Below are 15,765 nucleotides of genomic sequence, written 5' to 3'. Positions count from 1 at the left end.
AATGGAGTGTACAGTTCTGGGACGCAAAGGTCAGTGACAAACAGCACCCTGAAGGAGGAGAGCTTGGCTACAGAGTCCATCCAGGACCTGGTCCCATCATTAACAATCGCTTCCCTCAGTGTCTCGGCTTTAAGAGGAAGTGTCATTCTGAGAAGTTAAATCACTGGGATCTGAGCCATCAAAGTCAATGCAGACTTGACTAATCCTGGGGAAGAGCACAAGGTGCTGGTTTTCACACCATGTGCCAGAGCAGCGTCTGCCCAACCTCACCAGCTGAGAGAAAAACAAACATCTGGGGTCAGATTTTCCAAAGTGCTCTGCACCCAGCAGTTCCCAGCTGGGCAAGAGAGCAGCTAGTGGGGTAAGAACTGCCTGGCTCTCACCGGGGCAGGGATGGGAACTCTCCCCAGATCTCAACTGGAGATGAGGCAATGGGAGAGAATTCTGTCCTGCTCTCACTGGGAATGCTGGGTGCTAACATCTCTTTGTGTCTATAGAAAAGAAAATACCACCTCGTTTAGACAAACACAAGGCAACAGCACAGATTATGCCCTCCACTGCCCCTGGGGCACACGTGTGCGTGCATGCATGCACATAATGCAACCAACTTAAAGTGGACAGCATTTAGATGCTCCCCGGGGGCTGGTTTTCCATCACCTTTGCAACCGGAATTTCCATTTTGCAGAACCGTCTGACTTTCTGAATCTGAACCAAAAGCTGAAATGTCACCATTTCTTATTAAACAAAAATTATGAAAAAATCCATTTGGGACCGTCAGCATGGTTTGTATGATATTAACATATTAAATATTATATGCCTATGTAATATTTTAATACAAGAATCAAAACAAAATATTTAGACTTTTTCCTGTCAAAAATAATTCATGGAAATCAACAGGTTCCTGCGACACCTTTAGATTTTAATGAAACTGCATTTTTTGACAGCAACCGTTCCATCAGAAAAACACTTTACCCTGTCTCAAGGAACCCATCCAACTTCCAGCGACACCACTGGCCAAACTCCCACTGAGAGCAGGACTGGCCCCTGAGTTTACAGCCCCTTAACCCTCTCTCCCTGTAACCCTTTCCCCAATCCCCACCCAAGCAATTCTTACCCCCTTCCACACTAGTCACACAATTAGAATTACATTGCAGGCCTCCCCACCCCCTGCAGGCTCTGTGGCCCTGGAAAAATAATAAACACAATAACAACATGCTTTGTGTCATTACATCCAGCATGTAATTTGAACACCTTACTGGGCACACACCTGAGACTGAATGCAAACATCTCTCTGCGAATAGTTCATTCCCCTAACACTGCAAGTGGGATTCTTACACTGACAGGGGTAATGTTATGGTAGCAGCAAGAGGCCCTGACAGAGATGGGGGCAACCAGGCACTGCACCGAGTGAGATGGTTGCTGCCCCAAAGAACTTACAAGCTTCACAGCAAGGCAGGGAAAGGGCAGTAGGGGAAGCAGAAGCTGACAGAGGGGGATTTGATTTGCCCAAGGTCCAGCAGGAAGTCAATGGCAGATTGGAAATAGAACCCAGGAGTCCTGCTCCCAGTCCACTGTCTGATCAATTGGACCTCATTGCACAGATAATGTTAAGTGGTACTTGTACACCAGGAGCACTGCAGATTTCACTTTTTCCCAGTGTGCCCAGGGAATAAGCTGAGTATCCCAAAGTATCCTAAGTATCCCAAAGGCTGCAGCCCTAAAGGGTCCTACCCCTCGCAGACCAGCTGCAGAGAAGAAAGCTGCTGTAGGGAGCCCAAAACACCCCCACCCAGTAACAGAGTAGCCAAGGGTGCAGAGTGAGAATAACCCTTTGATTTTCACATGTCCCCTTTGCTGTCTAGGTTATCTTCAGTGGAGATGATGTCTCCTACCTGATGGAGAACACCAGCTTCTACCCTGACTACTACAACGAGAGTGACACCTGCTGCTCTGTCCCACCCTGCACCTCCAAGAGTATCCAGGCCTTTGACAGGGTCTTCCTGCCAGTCCTCTACAGCCTGCTGTTCCCGCTGGGGCTATGCGGGAACTGCATGGTGATGGCTGTGCTACTGCAGTGTAAGAGGCCCCTGGCTGGGACCGACGTGTTCATCCTCAACCTGGCACTCGCCGACGTATTGCTGGTGGTGACACTCCCCTTCTGGGCAGTACAGGCTGTGCACGGCTGGGTCTTCAGCACGGGCACCTGCAAGCTGGTCGGCTCCATCTTCAAGATCAATTTCTACTCCAGCATCTTCTTCCTGGTGTGCATCAGCTTCGACCGGTACCTCTCCATCGTCCACGCCGTGCACATGTACAAGAGGAACAAGTCTCATCTGATGGTGGCCAGCTGCCTGGTGGTCTGGGGCGTCTGCATCCTCTTGACCATGCCGGATTTCCTGTACCTGGAAGTCAAGAAGGACTATCGCCTCAACACCACTTTGTGCTCCCACAACTTCTCCATCAACACCTCCCTGTACTGGAAAACGGCCCTGCGCATCTGCTACCACATGTTGGGCTTCTTCCTGCCTCTGGCAGCCATGCTGTACTGCTACACCTGCATTATCTACACTCTGCTGCGCTCCCAGGGCTTCCACAAGCACAAGGCCATGCGGGTCATCCTGACGGTGGTGGTTGTTTTCTTTTTGTGCTGGACACCCTACCACCTGGCCCTGCTGGCAAACACGCTGATTGACCTGCAGGTGGTGGGGCGGGACTGTGGCAGGGAGGCCAGCCTGGACATCACCATGTCTGTCACTGCCAGCCTAGGCTACTTCCACTGCTGCCTCAACCCCCTGCTCTACGCCTTTATTGGCATCAAGTTCCGCAACAAGTTCTTGGAGCTGCTGGGCCACGTGGGCTGTGTGAGCCGCGAGTTCCTGCACAGACACGGACAGACACCGAGCCAGCGCAAGGATTCCACCTGGTCGGAGACCACTGAGGCCTCCTACTCGGGGATCTAGGGGGGAGCTGGGGCTGCAAGGGGCGAACCCCTCCCCAAAGGGGTGTGGGGGAGCTGAGGCTGCAAGGGGCAAACAGGGGGCAAGGAAGGGGGCAAGGAAGGGGAGACGGGTCTGCAAGGGGGAAACCCTTCCCCAAGGGGCAAGGAAGGGGAGAAGGGTGGCAAGGGGTGAAACGCTCCCCCAGGGGCAGGGAAGGGGAGACAAGCAATCACTATAATCATAGCCAGACACAGCCAGACACCTGTGGTTACCCAGCCTCCTGTGCAGCTCACCACAAGCAGGAGTCCAGGAGGAGTGAGACTCAGAATGAGCTGGGAAGAAACGGTAACAGATTTCTGACAGGCTGGTGCAATCGCCGAATCTCTGTGGATCCTAGGTGCAGGTGCCAGAGGTTGTACACGTGGTTTCCAAGCAGGCCATGGGTCCGTCCTTTCCCCTAAGTCAGTTACCAGGTGCCAAGTGCTGAGCCGTTTCAGTCAATGCAGCGAGGCTGCAATTTCAGGGGCTTCAGATCATCATAACAAGAGAATCTGGAGGTTTCCTACTGAGGACATTAGTCTGGCTGGGACAGACGGGGCCAGGTCCTGCAGCAGGGCAGGCCAATGCTGCAGTGTAACAGCCCCGGTACATACTGGCTGCACACAACAAAGGGACTCACCGACCTCCCGCAAAACCAGCGCTTGGATCCAGGGCCGGCTCTAGGCATCAGAAAACCAAGCTCATGCTTGGGGCGGCACTTTTCAAGGGGCAGCACTCTGCTGCCCCCCACCCCCTTTTTTTTTTTTTGCTTCGGCGGCACTCCGTTTTATTTTTATTTTTTTTGCGCTTGGGGCAGCAAAAAACCTAGAGCCGGCTCTGCTTGGATCAGAGTCTCTGACTCTCAGCCCAGTGCTCACTCCTCCAACACCCTCCCTGCTCTCTGCACCCCTTATGCTTACAATGATAGCCCCATTATTTTTCTGACTGTAGCATCTAGGAGCTCTAACCATGGACGAGGCCCGCATCAAGCAAGGCACTGTACAAACACAGAAGAAAAACAGCCCCTGCCCCACCGGCCAATCACTTTCCTCTTCCAGTTCAAGTCCTTGCTGAGATACTCACAACCAAACACACACCCAGCCCTACATAACCTCCCCCAAACACACACACTCCTGACAGCCCCACACCTCCCCCAAACACACGCATCTCCCCCAACTCCCATTCCCCACTGCCCCCAACACACACACCCAAATAACAGCAAGGGGCAATCCCCATGCTACTTGGTAGGGCGACAGTCCCTGGTGCGTTAGACCCATCCTGTCTGAGAGGGTGAGCTCTGTGGAGCCATAACACTTTCTGCATTTGTGCCCCCCCTCCAGCCCCCCAATCAAGGTGTCTTGGCGCAGCCTCCCCAGACTTCTCCGCTTCCAGCAATTGCCCTCCTGCATTAACAGATAAGCGAAGCTTTTTGCTGCGAGACTAGTCCGTGTTCTCTAGCCAAACTGAGCGTTACTGAGAGAACACCCTGCACCACTCCCTTCTCTGTCCCTCGTCCCATGAGGCAGGGTTACTCTGCTCAGGCCCCCAGCAGTACTCTGAGTAGAAGCATCAGCTTCTAGCCCAGGCAACAGTGACTTTGCTCCCAGTTCAGACTGTGTTTGTATTTCATTGACAAATGCAAACAGGCTTCAGCCTGTGCTGAGCAAAGGAGCCCCTGCTGGTGACTCCCTCCTGCCCGCCCCTGGAATGAACAGGGATGATTCTCACTGGCTGTTTGCCCAGTCTTAGGAAGGATACCCTATGGGCAGACAAAGATGACTCAGGGCTGCCATTCTGTGCAATCTTCTCCAGCTGTGAGGAAAGGATCCAGGAATGGCAAGTGTCAGGGACTCTGCATCTCTCAGGGATGCGGGAACACTCCAGCAGAACATGATGCTGCAATAGCATGAACACAGACACATTAGCAACGTAAGGAGATCAGTGGGGTGAAGCAGCATAAGAAACTCCGCAGCCACCCAAAGCCCAGCAGGGGTCCCCTCTCCTACCAGGGGCAATCACTTTATAGTCTAGCGCTTTGTAGCATTTGCTCCTGCTTGAAAAGCTTATTTCATATGACTCTTATGTTGCACTTTCACAGAGGTTTATATTTTCTTGTGCATTTTATTCCTAATAAAAATTAATAACTATTCTCACCTGAGACAGAGATTGTTTGTTTTCTAAAACACATTTACCAACCAACTTGGCTGAGCAATGTAAGGAGCAATGGTCTACAGGTGCTTTCAGGCAGGAAAGAGTGAGTTATCCTGTTTCCCACTTAGGGGTTACACCTCTGTGTGCTGCTGGAATAGAAACAAGAGCTTGCGCCTTTACTTTGGCTGGCAGACCTCCCTCCCGTACTGGGTAAGGCCAGGTGACAGAGTGGCTAAAACACTGGCAGCCCCCGGGAGCTGTCTCAACCCACACTCCCAGCATTGCTATCAGGAACAATGCTGAGCTGTGGTATCAATGGGGGGCAACTTTAGCCAAGAAAGTCATAGAGAGAGCAAAAAGAAAAGTACTTGTGGCACCTTAGAGACTAACCAATTTATTTGAGCATAAGCATAAGACATTGAGCATAAGAGAGCAGTGACCCTGAGCGGCAGCTTGTCTCCCCAGTTCTTCCCCTGCTCAGGAACCAGCACAAACTTGGGCCAGATATTCCTCAATTCCCAAATTGCTCCTGAAGAGAGTCAACAAGAGCCAGGATTAGCCCCAGTGTTAACCCCATTATGGCAGGCAGGGATCAGAGACAGGCCTCCTTTTTCGGGCTACTTTAGCACCATCTTATGGGCCGCATCAGGCACTGCCAGTCCCCAAGCCATATTATCTATCTTGTCTCCTAGGCGCCTGCAGTGCTCTGCAGAAAGAGGAAACCACTGTCCGCTCCAGAGAGGTTTCAACAGTACATCAGTATGTGCTGCACATGTCAAAGTGCATTACTGACAGGAGTGCCTTGAGACTCAAAACCACAGACGGCCCCGGGGGAGGAGCCCATCAGGACAGCAGCCGTTTTGGTAGGTAACAGCAGGAACTTTATGGTTTGTTTCAGGTTTTTATTTGAAGTTTTAACAGATTCATTAAAAATGTCAAAATAAACCATGGGCAGCCTGGCTGAGCAGTGCATGCTGGAGCCAACGGCCGGGTCTGTGGGGCAGACAGGGGTCCATGGGCTGTGAGACACGGTGGGGTGAGTGGGGTCTGTAGGGCACAGGACCCAGAAGTGCGTAGGGGTGGAAGTGAGGTCCACAAGGCACAGGATCCAGAGATGAGCATCAGGTGGGAAGCAGGGTCCATGGGGCACAGAACACTGAGACAGGTTGGGGGCAGGGGGAGGGGTCCATATGACATTCTCCCCTGAGCTTTTGACAGTCCCTCTGGGTGACCAGTTTGTGACTTCATAGGAGGGTGGCAGCGCAGCCAGCTGGGGGGCCAAGCTGATGAGACAGGGAGGAGTTTGGGCACACTCTTCCCCACCACAAAGTCGGCACCCTCTTCCCCACCTCTGTAACATTAACCACATGATCCATGCCCACCACCCCTGGAGTGTGGTATGGGGATCAACAGCCCCTGAGCTCGTGCATCTGCCGGCACAGACAGCAGGCTCCTGACAGCTTTGTACCTTCCCTGGTGGGCAGGACGGTGGCAGAAAGTGACAAGTGAAGACAGCAAAGACTCAAACATGCTCCAGCACACTATCACTAAACCGTTCACAAGCGATATTTGCGCCTGGAAGCATCCTGAAAACTGATGTAACACGGCTCTTGCTAGCATGCATGAGCTAACTAGCTGACCACGCCAGCCACAACTAGCTGACTGTTCTATAGTTAACTCCCCGCCTGTGTGCCCCACATTTCCCCCAGAGACCAGTGAGACGGTCACATTGTGACCATGTCAGCATGAACATTTCCTCTCCCACGGTTTAAACCTGTCAACAAAGGACCAAGCCTGGAGTGGGGGGAAGGGAGAGGAGCAGGTTATCACTCCACGTTCTCTTCAGGGGTAAACTCTGAAACAGGAACTAGTGGGGAAACAGCAGCAAAGACAGAGAAAAGCCACTATATATCAGCTTGAGGGGAAAGTGAGTGCAGGGCAGAGAAGCGACATCCCATGTAGACTAGGGGCCAGGATTTCATCTACAGGCCAGGGACCTGGATGCAGCCGGCAGCTCACTAGCCACCTGGGACACGTGCAGTACCTGGACACTACGGGAAGCCTGCGATGGGCCAGCAGGCTACACAGGGCATGGAGATCCTCAGGCTGGTGCCTTGTCCTAATTCCTACTGAGTTCCCCTAAGATAAGGTCCAACCTGGAAAAGACGTATGTACATGAGCAGCGTCCCCAAAGGAATCCATCCTGACAAACTCACTGCAACTGCCTCATGTGTGAGCAGCATCCTCAATGGGCCATTTCTGCCCAGCCTGCCACCTCCGTGGTGGGGCTCTTCCCACTCAACCTACCATGTCCCAAACAGGGCCTTTCCACTGATCCCAACATGGCCTTGATGACACATGAGCAGCATCCCCAATGGGGCCTTCCCACCAATCCCAGCACATCTCCAACAACTCACCAGCAGCATCCCCAAGGGGGCCTTCTTGCTGAACCCAACACATCCCTAATGGGCTCTTCACACTGCATCTAACACACTCACTATGATGTGCAAGCAGTGTCCCCAGTGGGCTTTCCCACTGTTAGCCGATGGCCAAGGATGTTTGGTGAGGTGCCAGCTATGCCCGTTTTATACCATCCGTGACTTTAACCGCTAGGACGCACTGTCCCTTCGCGGCAGACAGCCCGGGCTAGGCTGACGGATGCCCCAAGGTCCTAAACACCCGTGACTTTAACTGCTAGAGCTCAGAGCTCCTTCGCAGTGGGCAGTCAGGATTGACTGACAGGCGCCCCAAGAGTTTGCCCCGTGGAGGCGGCACAACTCAACGCTAGGCTCTTAGTACTCTCACCTAATGGCCAGGCTTTATAGCCAAAACGGCTGAGGTTCTTTAATTGTGTTGGCTGCTTTACAGTAAAACAGAGAAACAAGTCAGGCTTATGCACAAATGGTTACCAAAATTTATTAAACTAGATTCTAATCATGTGGTTACAAAATTGCTAGTGCCTACTTATTTAAATGTAGAGATGTTACACACACAAACAAGTTACAAAACTGAAGCCACAATCCCAAAGAAAGAAAACGAAGTATAGAGCTCTATTTCAAAATATGTGTACACTAAAGATAGGAGATCAGGTGTGGGTGCTTCTTACCCTCCTTGCATCTCTCGATTCCAGCGGTGCCAAGCCAGGATCGGTCACTCAATTCCGCGGAAAGACGAATAAGGGACAAGGCTTAGGGACCCTCTTAGCTGCAGAAGCCTTGGGAGGCTGTCACTTATCTGACCAGCAGATAGATAGTGAAAAGCACTCAAAAATCATGGTGCTGTAGGTCCCATACTTATACCTCTGTACTCCTTTATTCTCTTTCTCCTTTCTTATGCCAAATTGGGGCTGGTCTGTCTGGGTGACGCCAGCTCTCGCAAGAGTAGTTCACACTTGCAAGGGAGAGAAACAATAAGTTTTGACTACTGGACATTCCTTTTATTAGGGTAAATATTTTCCCACCTAGGATGTTGGGGTGTGTGCATCACGCTATTTAGTAGGGGCTAAGAGCCATGTCTGTCACAGCTTCTCTGTCTGCTGTGAGCCTAATCGTTGTATATGTTCCCAGAGGCACATTGTAGCAGCACACCTGTGCTTCTCACAGCTTCAAAGGCTGTGCTGGAATTTATGTTAAGTGCCCTGTTGTTTTGGCTCCCTCGTGTTCCCAGCAATGCTGGTCTGAGAGGGCGGGGGCTGGCTGTCTGGCTACACCCACCAAACCCAGCGATGCATACAAGTAACAATATTCACATGCACAAACCTTTGCAAGCTCTTTGGGGCAGGGACTGTCTCACTCTGTGTCTGTGCAGCACCCAGCACAATGGGACCCCGATCTGTGCTGGAGCCCACACAACAATCTGCAATGCCCTCCTCCCCTGTCTCAGTGTTTGTACGGTGCCTGGCACAATGTGGGCCCAATCTCACCAGGGGTTTGTGCAACACCCACTGCAATTTCCCCTTCCCCACTTCAATCTCAGCATCTATGTGGTGCCCAGTGCAGTAGGGGGGTCCTCAATTGGTACTGGGACCCTCGAGGCACTTCCATAACCCAAATTATTAAATCCCAAATCGATCCAGCCCTGGATCTACCCAGCCTAGCGCTGCATTGTCCCACAGGGAGGAAAGTGGATCTGTGCACAGCAAGGATGATGTGCCTTCCATGGGACATGCTGACAAGGAGGGTGCGCTCAGGGCTGATTGCTTGTAAAACAAAAGCAAACCACAGTTTCGGAATCAGTGTGGCTCGGTGTTCAGGCTGGCATTTTTGACAATTACACTGACACACACTGAGGCAAAGCCAAGTTCAGCCAATGGTGAGTGATATTACACGGACGGCTCAGGAATTCCCGCGAGCGGCCTCCAGTGGCAGCACGCTGCAAATCCCATTTTGGGACTTGCTCCCTTGCTGACCCACAGAGACCTTCCTACCAAGACTACAGAAAGAAGGATTCTGGGTGGACTCCTCCTGAAGGTCGAGACAGCAGACTGGACTTCTACATAGAGTGCTTCCGCCGACGTGCACGGGCTGAAATTGTGGAAAAGCAGCATCACTTGCCCCATAACCTCAGCCGTGCGGAACACAATGCCATCCACAGCCTCAGAAACAACTCTGACATCATAATCAAAAAGGCTGACAAAGGAGGTGCTGTTGTCATCATGAATAGGTCGGAATATGAACAAGAGGCTGCTCGGCAGCTCTCCAACACCACTTTCTACAAGCCATTACCCTCTGATCCCACTGAGGGTTACCAAAAGAAACTACACCATTTGCTCAAGAAACTCCCTGAAAAAGCACAAGAAGAAATCCGTACAGACGCACCCCTGGAACCCCGACCTGGGGTAATCTATCTGCTACCCAAGATCCATAAACCTGGAAATCCTGGATGCCCCATCATCTCAGGCATTGGCACCCTGACAGCAGAATTGTCTGGCTATGTAGACTCCCTCCTCAGGCCCTACACTACCAGCACTCCCAGCTACCTTCGAGACACCACTGACTTCCTGAGGGAACTACAATCCACCGGTGATCTTCCTGAAAACACCATCCTGGCCACTATGGATGTAGAAGCCCTCTACACCAACATTCCACACAAAGATGGAGTACAAGCCGTCAGGAACAGTATCCCCGATAATGTCACGGCTAACCTGGTGGCTGAACTTTGTGACTTTGTCCTCACCCATAACTATTTTACATTTGGGGACAATGTATACCTTCAGATCAGCGGCACTGCTATGGGTACCCGCATGGCCCCACAGTATGCCAACATTTTTATGGCTGACTTAGAACAACGCTTCCTCAGCTCTCGTCCCCTAACGCCCCTACTCTACTTGCGCTATATTGATGACATCTTCATCATCTGGACCCATGGAAAAGAAGCCCTTGAGGAATTCCACCATGATTTCAACAATTTCCATCCCACCATCAACCTCAACCTGGACCAGTCCACACAAGAGATCCACTTTCTGGACACTACGATGCTAATAAGCGATGGTCACATTAACACCACCCTATACCGGAAACCTACTGACCGCTATTCCTACCTACATGCCTCCAGCTTTCATCCAGACCACACCACACGATCCACTGTCTACAGCCAAGCTCTATGATACAACCGTATTTGCTCCAACCTCTCAGAAAGAGACAAACACCTACAAGATCTCTATCAAGCGTTCTTACAACTACAATACCCACCTGCTGAAGTGAAGAAACAGATTAACAGAGCCAGAAGAGTACCCAGAAGTCACCTACTACAGGACAGGCCCAACAAAGAAAATAACAGAACGCCACGAGCCATCATAGAATCATAGAATCATAGAATATCAGGGTTGGAAGGGACCTCAGGAGGTCATCTAGTCCAACCCCCTGCTCAAAGCAGGACCAATCCCCAATTAAATCATCCCAGCCAGGGCTTTGTCAAGCCTGACCTTAAAAACTTCTAAGGAAGGAGATTCATCACCTTCAGCCCCCAACTAAAACCTCTCCAACGCATCATCAAGGATCTACAAGCTATCCTGAAGGACGACCCATCAGTCTCACAGATCTTGGGAGACAGGCCAGTCCTTGCTTACAGACAGCCCCCCAACCTGAAGCGAATACTCACCAGCAACCACATACCACACAACAGAACCACTAACCCAGGAACCTATTCTTGCAACAAAGCCCGTTGCCAACTGTGCCCATATATCTATTCAAAGGACACCATCATAGGGCCTAATCACATCAGCCACACTATCAGAGGCTCGTTCACCTGCACATCTACCAATGTGATATATGCCATCATGTGCCAGCAATGCTCCTCTGCCATGTACATTGGTCAAACCGGACAGTCTCTACGTAAAAGAATAAATGGACACAAATCAGACGTCAAGAATTATAACATTCAAAAACCAGTCGGAGAACGCTTCAGTCTCTTTGGTCACTCGATTACAGACATAAAAGTGGCAATTCTTCAACAACAAAGCTTCAAAAACAGACTCCAACGAGAGACTGCTGAATTGGAATTAATTTGCAAACTGGATACAATTAACTTGGGCTTGAATAAAGACTGGGAGTGGCTGGGTCATTACACAAAGTAAAACTATTTCCCCATGTTTATTATCCCTCCCACCCCCCACTGTTCCTCACACATTCTTGTCAACTGCTGGACATGGCCCACCTTGATTATGGTTCCCCCCGCCCACTCTCCTGCTGGTAATAGCTCACCTTAAGTGATCACTCTTGTGACAGTGTGTATGGTAACAGCCATTGTTTCATGTTCTCTATGTATATAAATCTCCTCACTGTATTTTCCACTGAATGCATCCGATGAAGTGAGCTGTAGCTCACAAAAGCTTATGCTCAAATAAATGTGTTAGTCTCTAAGGTGCCACAAGTCCTCCTTTTCTTTTTGCTATTGAATGATCATCAGTAAGGTCAAGTCTTTCCTTATGTGCCCTAAAGGCAGCCAGGTGGCCCATACCTCTAGCTCCACAGCCCTGCAATGGAGGTGTCTGCCCCATTCAGACAAGAAAACAAACAACTGCTGGCAGCACATCAGAGATGCACATCATCAGGAATCACAGCTGCAGCTCCCATTGCCACCAGAGCAGCAGGGCTCCCAGAGTGCATCAAACTGCACAAAGGGCTGCTTCTTGGGGAGAACAGGTTATGGTCTGTTGTTCAACGCATGCCACCTCCAAGCACAGACGCCCCAGATCAAATCTTTCCTCCCTCTCCACCTAGTACAGCCTCGCAAATTAAAGCTTTCCTGTCCCTCTCCCCTTCCTCCAAAACAGTCATGGGGCATCCAGGACTCTGGGAATCAACCTCACCCACATGGACCGGAGATTTAATCATTTACCAGACACACAGACTCTGGTGAAAGTTGTGGGGGACAGAAGGCATTCCCTAAAATCTTTGCAACAGGGGGGCTCTGCTAGTCTGCACCAAGCCTCATGGTTCTACCTATCAGTAGTTTCTTTCCCTAACACAAACAGTTCTTTCATCACCGGAAGCTTTTATATTAGCTACAAGATTACTTGCTGGACAGTTCTGCTTTTTGCTATGGGTCTCACCTTTAGTTTCAGTGCATGATCAGGGAGGGTCTGGCCAGCAGCAGAATCATGTCCATTGGAAACATGGGTCTCACCACAGTGTATGATGATTTCTCTGAGGTAAGTGTCTTCCAGAGCTCAATTTACTGTCTATAAATTTGTCACAAGCTGCGGGTCTGTAACAGAATGTACCCCGCGCCCATGCCCTATACACTATTGTAATAATATGTGTACAAGGTATGTCTTGTAAGATATCATTTGAAAACTCATAATTTGCTGGTCAATATTATCCTGATAAAATGTATGTGGCACCCTTGGATGTGAAGTTATACGATTTCGCTGTATGATATTATTAACACGTGTACCAAACTGAGGTTTGTCTCAAACAAAGGAATGTGTCCTGTGCTTAATTTGCATATAAGCAGTAAACAGAGTCATCAAGCACAAAGGGAGACAAAGGGAGTTCAAGCAGTTGGGAAAACCAGCAGGGAACATCCTTACATATGGGCACGCTCTTCTGAATCTCAGCTGGAAATGTTTTCCAAGAGGAGGGCTGACACTTTAAAAAGTGGGACAAACACCACAAAAAACCTCCTCCTCCCTCTCTCTCTGTCCATCGATTCATTGCACAAGAAGGGACAAAGGAAGAAGCCATTAAACAGAAGAAGGGGTCCTGGTCCAAGAAGTTTGGTCAGTAAGAGTGTTGAGGATATGTGGTGAGAAAAACTTTGCTTTGAATTTAACATAGTTTGTTACGTGAGGCACCAGTTGCATTTTTTATCTTTATTTTTCTTGTAACCATTTCTGACTTTTATGCCTCATGACTTGTATTCACTTACAATCTCTCTCTTTATAGTTAATAAATTTATTTTACTGATTTATTGAATCCCGTGGCTGTAAATGGAAGTGTCTGAAGAACTCTGAAATAATATGCTGGCATATGATTATATTAAAGAAATAAAAGACTTAACATACTTGCATTGTCCAGGAGAGGGCTGAGCAGTACAGGACCAAGATTTCTAGAGAAAAATCTGAGAGTGGGTTGGGATCTGGTACTATAACCAAGGCTGGTGAGAGCCCAGGGTGGTTGGCTGACTGCAGCACGCACAGACAAAGCTGGGAGTGACTTGCAGGTTGGAGGCTGTTTGTGAGCAGTCCGGGCTGGAGGCTACAGCAACCAAGCAATGTAAAGGGCACTATAGGTCAGAGGGCAGGGGTGACACAGCTATTCATTGGTCTGAATTGTACAGGGTCACTGGGAGAAAGAATGCTGGAATCCTAATGTATCATTTCTGAACCAGGGGGGTTAATGGCATTAGTAATGGCCATTCACCCAGGAATTCAGACGGTGCCATCGGGGTGATGGCCACGGAGGCCAGACTCTGACCAGGGGCATGGGGGGTTTGTATTAGACACATTTGCCCCAGTGTGATATTTAACCTTTGGGGAATGCTAATTGAGCTGACCGGGAGTTTGGGGGCTGGCTTCCAGGCTAAATTCTTCAAACCTGACCCTAGTGCGTTTAATAGTAAGTGAAGACACGTTCCTGCTGCGCAGTGAGTGAGACTGATCATTACTCATTTGAAGCTGATAAAGGCAGCCTTGGGGCCTTGGAGGGTAGGGATAGGATACAGAGGGACCTAGACAAATTAGAGGATTGGACCAAAAGAAATCTGATGAGGTTCAACAAGGACAAGTGCAGAGTCCTGCACTTAGGACGGAAGAATCCCATGCACCGTTACAGACTAGGGTCCGAATGGCTAGGCAGCAGTTCTGCAGAAAAGGACCTAGAGGGTTACAGTGGATGCAAAGCTGGATATGAGTCAACAGTGTGCCGTTGTTGCCAAGAAGGCCAATGGCATTTTGGGATGTATAAGTAGGAGCATTGCCAGCAGATTGAGTGGTGTGATCATTCCCCTCTATTTGGCATTGGTGAGGCCTCATCTGGAGTACTGTGTCCAGTTTTGGGCCCCACACTACAAGAAGGATGTGGAAAAATTGGAAAGAGTCCAGCAGAGGGCAACAAAAATGATTAGGGGACGGGAACACATGACTTATGAGGAGAGGCTGAGGGAACTGGGATTATTTAGTCTGCAGAAGAGAAGAATGAGATGGGATTTGATAGCTGCTTTCAACTCCCTGAAAGGGAGTTCCCAAGGGGATGGAACTAGACTGCTCTCAGTGGTAGCAGATGACAGAACGAGGAGTAATGGTCTCAAGTTGCAGTGGGGGAGGTTTAGGTTGGATATTAGGAAAAACTTTTTCACTAGGAGGGTGGTGAAGCACTGGAATGCGTTACCTAGGGAGGTGGTGGAATCTCCTTCCTTAGCAGTTTCTAAGGTCAGGCTTGACAAAGCCCTGGCTGGGATGATTTAGTTGGGGATTGGTCCTGCTTTGAGCAGGGGGTTGGACTAGATGACCTCCTGCGGTCCCTTCCAACCCTGATATTCTGTGAGTCTATGATTTATGGCCCATCACTTACAGCCAGAATGAGAAGGCAACAGATGTGCACTGCAAAGCCAAAATGACTGTGCAACGCTCCAGAGATGTTCTAAACAGGACAGTAACTGAAACACACCGAGTTTTCACATTTAAAGCAGCAAGAACGAAGGGCAGATGTATCCTATGGGGCCCTACCATAATACCAGCAGCATATGCCCCACAGGTAAAACTTTCACCAACACCTGAGTGATTTACGAACCAAAGTGCCATTTTCAAGGGTCTCAAATCCCCACATCTCTTGAAAATGGGATTTAGGAGGCTAAGGCACTGGAACTTCTGAAACTTCTACCCATCGTCCATTTCCATTTCTGTGGGTATGGCCCCAACAGGGCCCATGCAAGGCCTGGGGCCCCATTGTGCTGGGGGCTGTACAAGAGTCCCTGCTAGGGTGACCAGATAGCAAGGGTGAAAAATCAGGACAGGGGCTGGGGATAATAGGCACCTATATAAGAAAAAGCCCCAAATACCAGGACTGTCCCTATAAAATCGGGACATCTGGTCACCCTAGTCCCTGCTCGCAAATACTGAGGTAACAGATCGGGAAGGCCAAGGGAACAAGAAGACTATCATGATGTTTGATTACTAATGCTGCCAGCTGCCCCC

The 15,765-nt window shown here is 49.9% G+C and overlaps 1 protein-coding gene across 1 annotated transcript; it reads left to right on the top strand.

Moving 5' to 3' along the window:
* Positions 1-1,862: 1,862 nt before the first annotated feature.
* LOC141977234 (C-X-C chemokine receptor type 3-like) lies at positions 1,863-2,960 on the top strand (the record flags this gene model as incomplete). Its single annotated transcript, XM_074938612.1, has 1 exon — positions 1,863-2,960. A coding segment is annotated over one exon (1,098 nt), but the record flags the coding sequence as incomplete, so codon positions are not given.
* Positions 2,961-15,765: the final 12,805 nt, after the last annotated feature.

Source organism: Natator depressus, chromosome 24, assembly GCF_965152275.1.
Source record: "Natator depressus isolate rNatDep1 chromosome 24, rNatDep2.hap1, whole genome shotgun sequence".
In the NCBI taxonomy this organism is placed as follows: domain Eukaryota; kingdom Metazoa; phylum Chordata; order Testudines; family Cheloniidae; genus Natator; species Natator depressus.
Note: the sequence above shows the minus strand (reverse complement) of the source record. Positions and strands in the feature narration are given on the sequence as shown.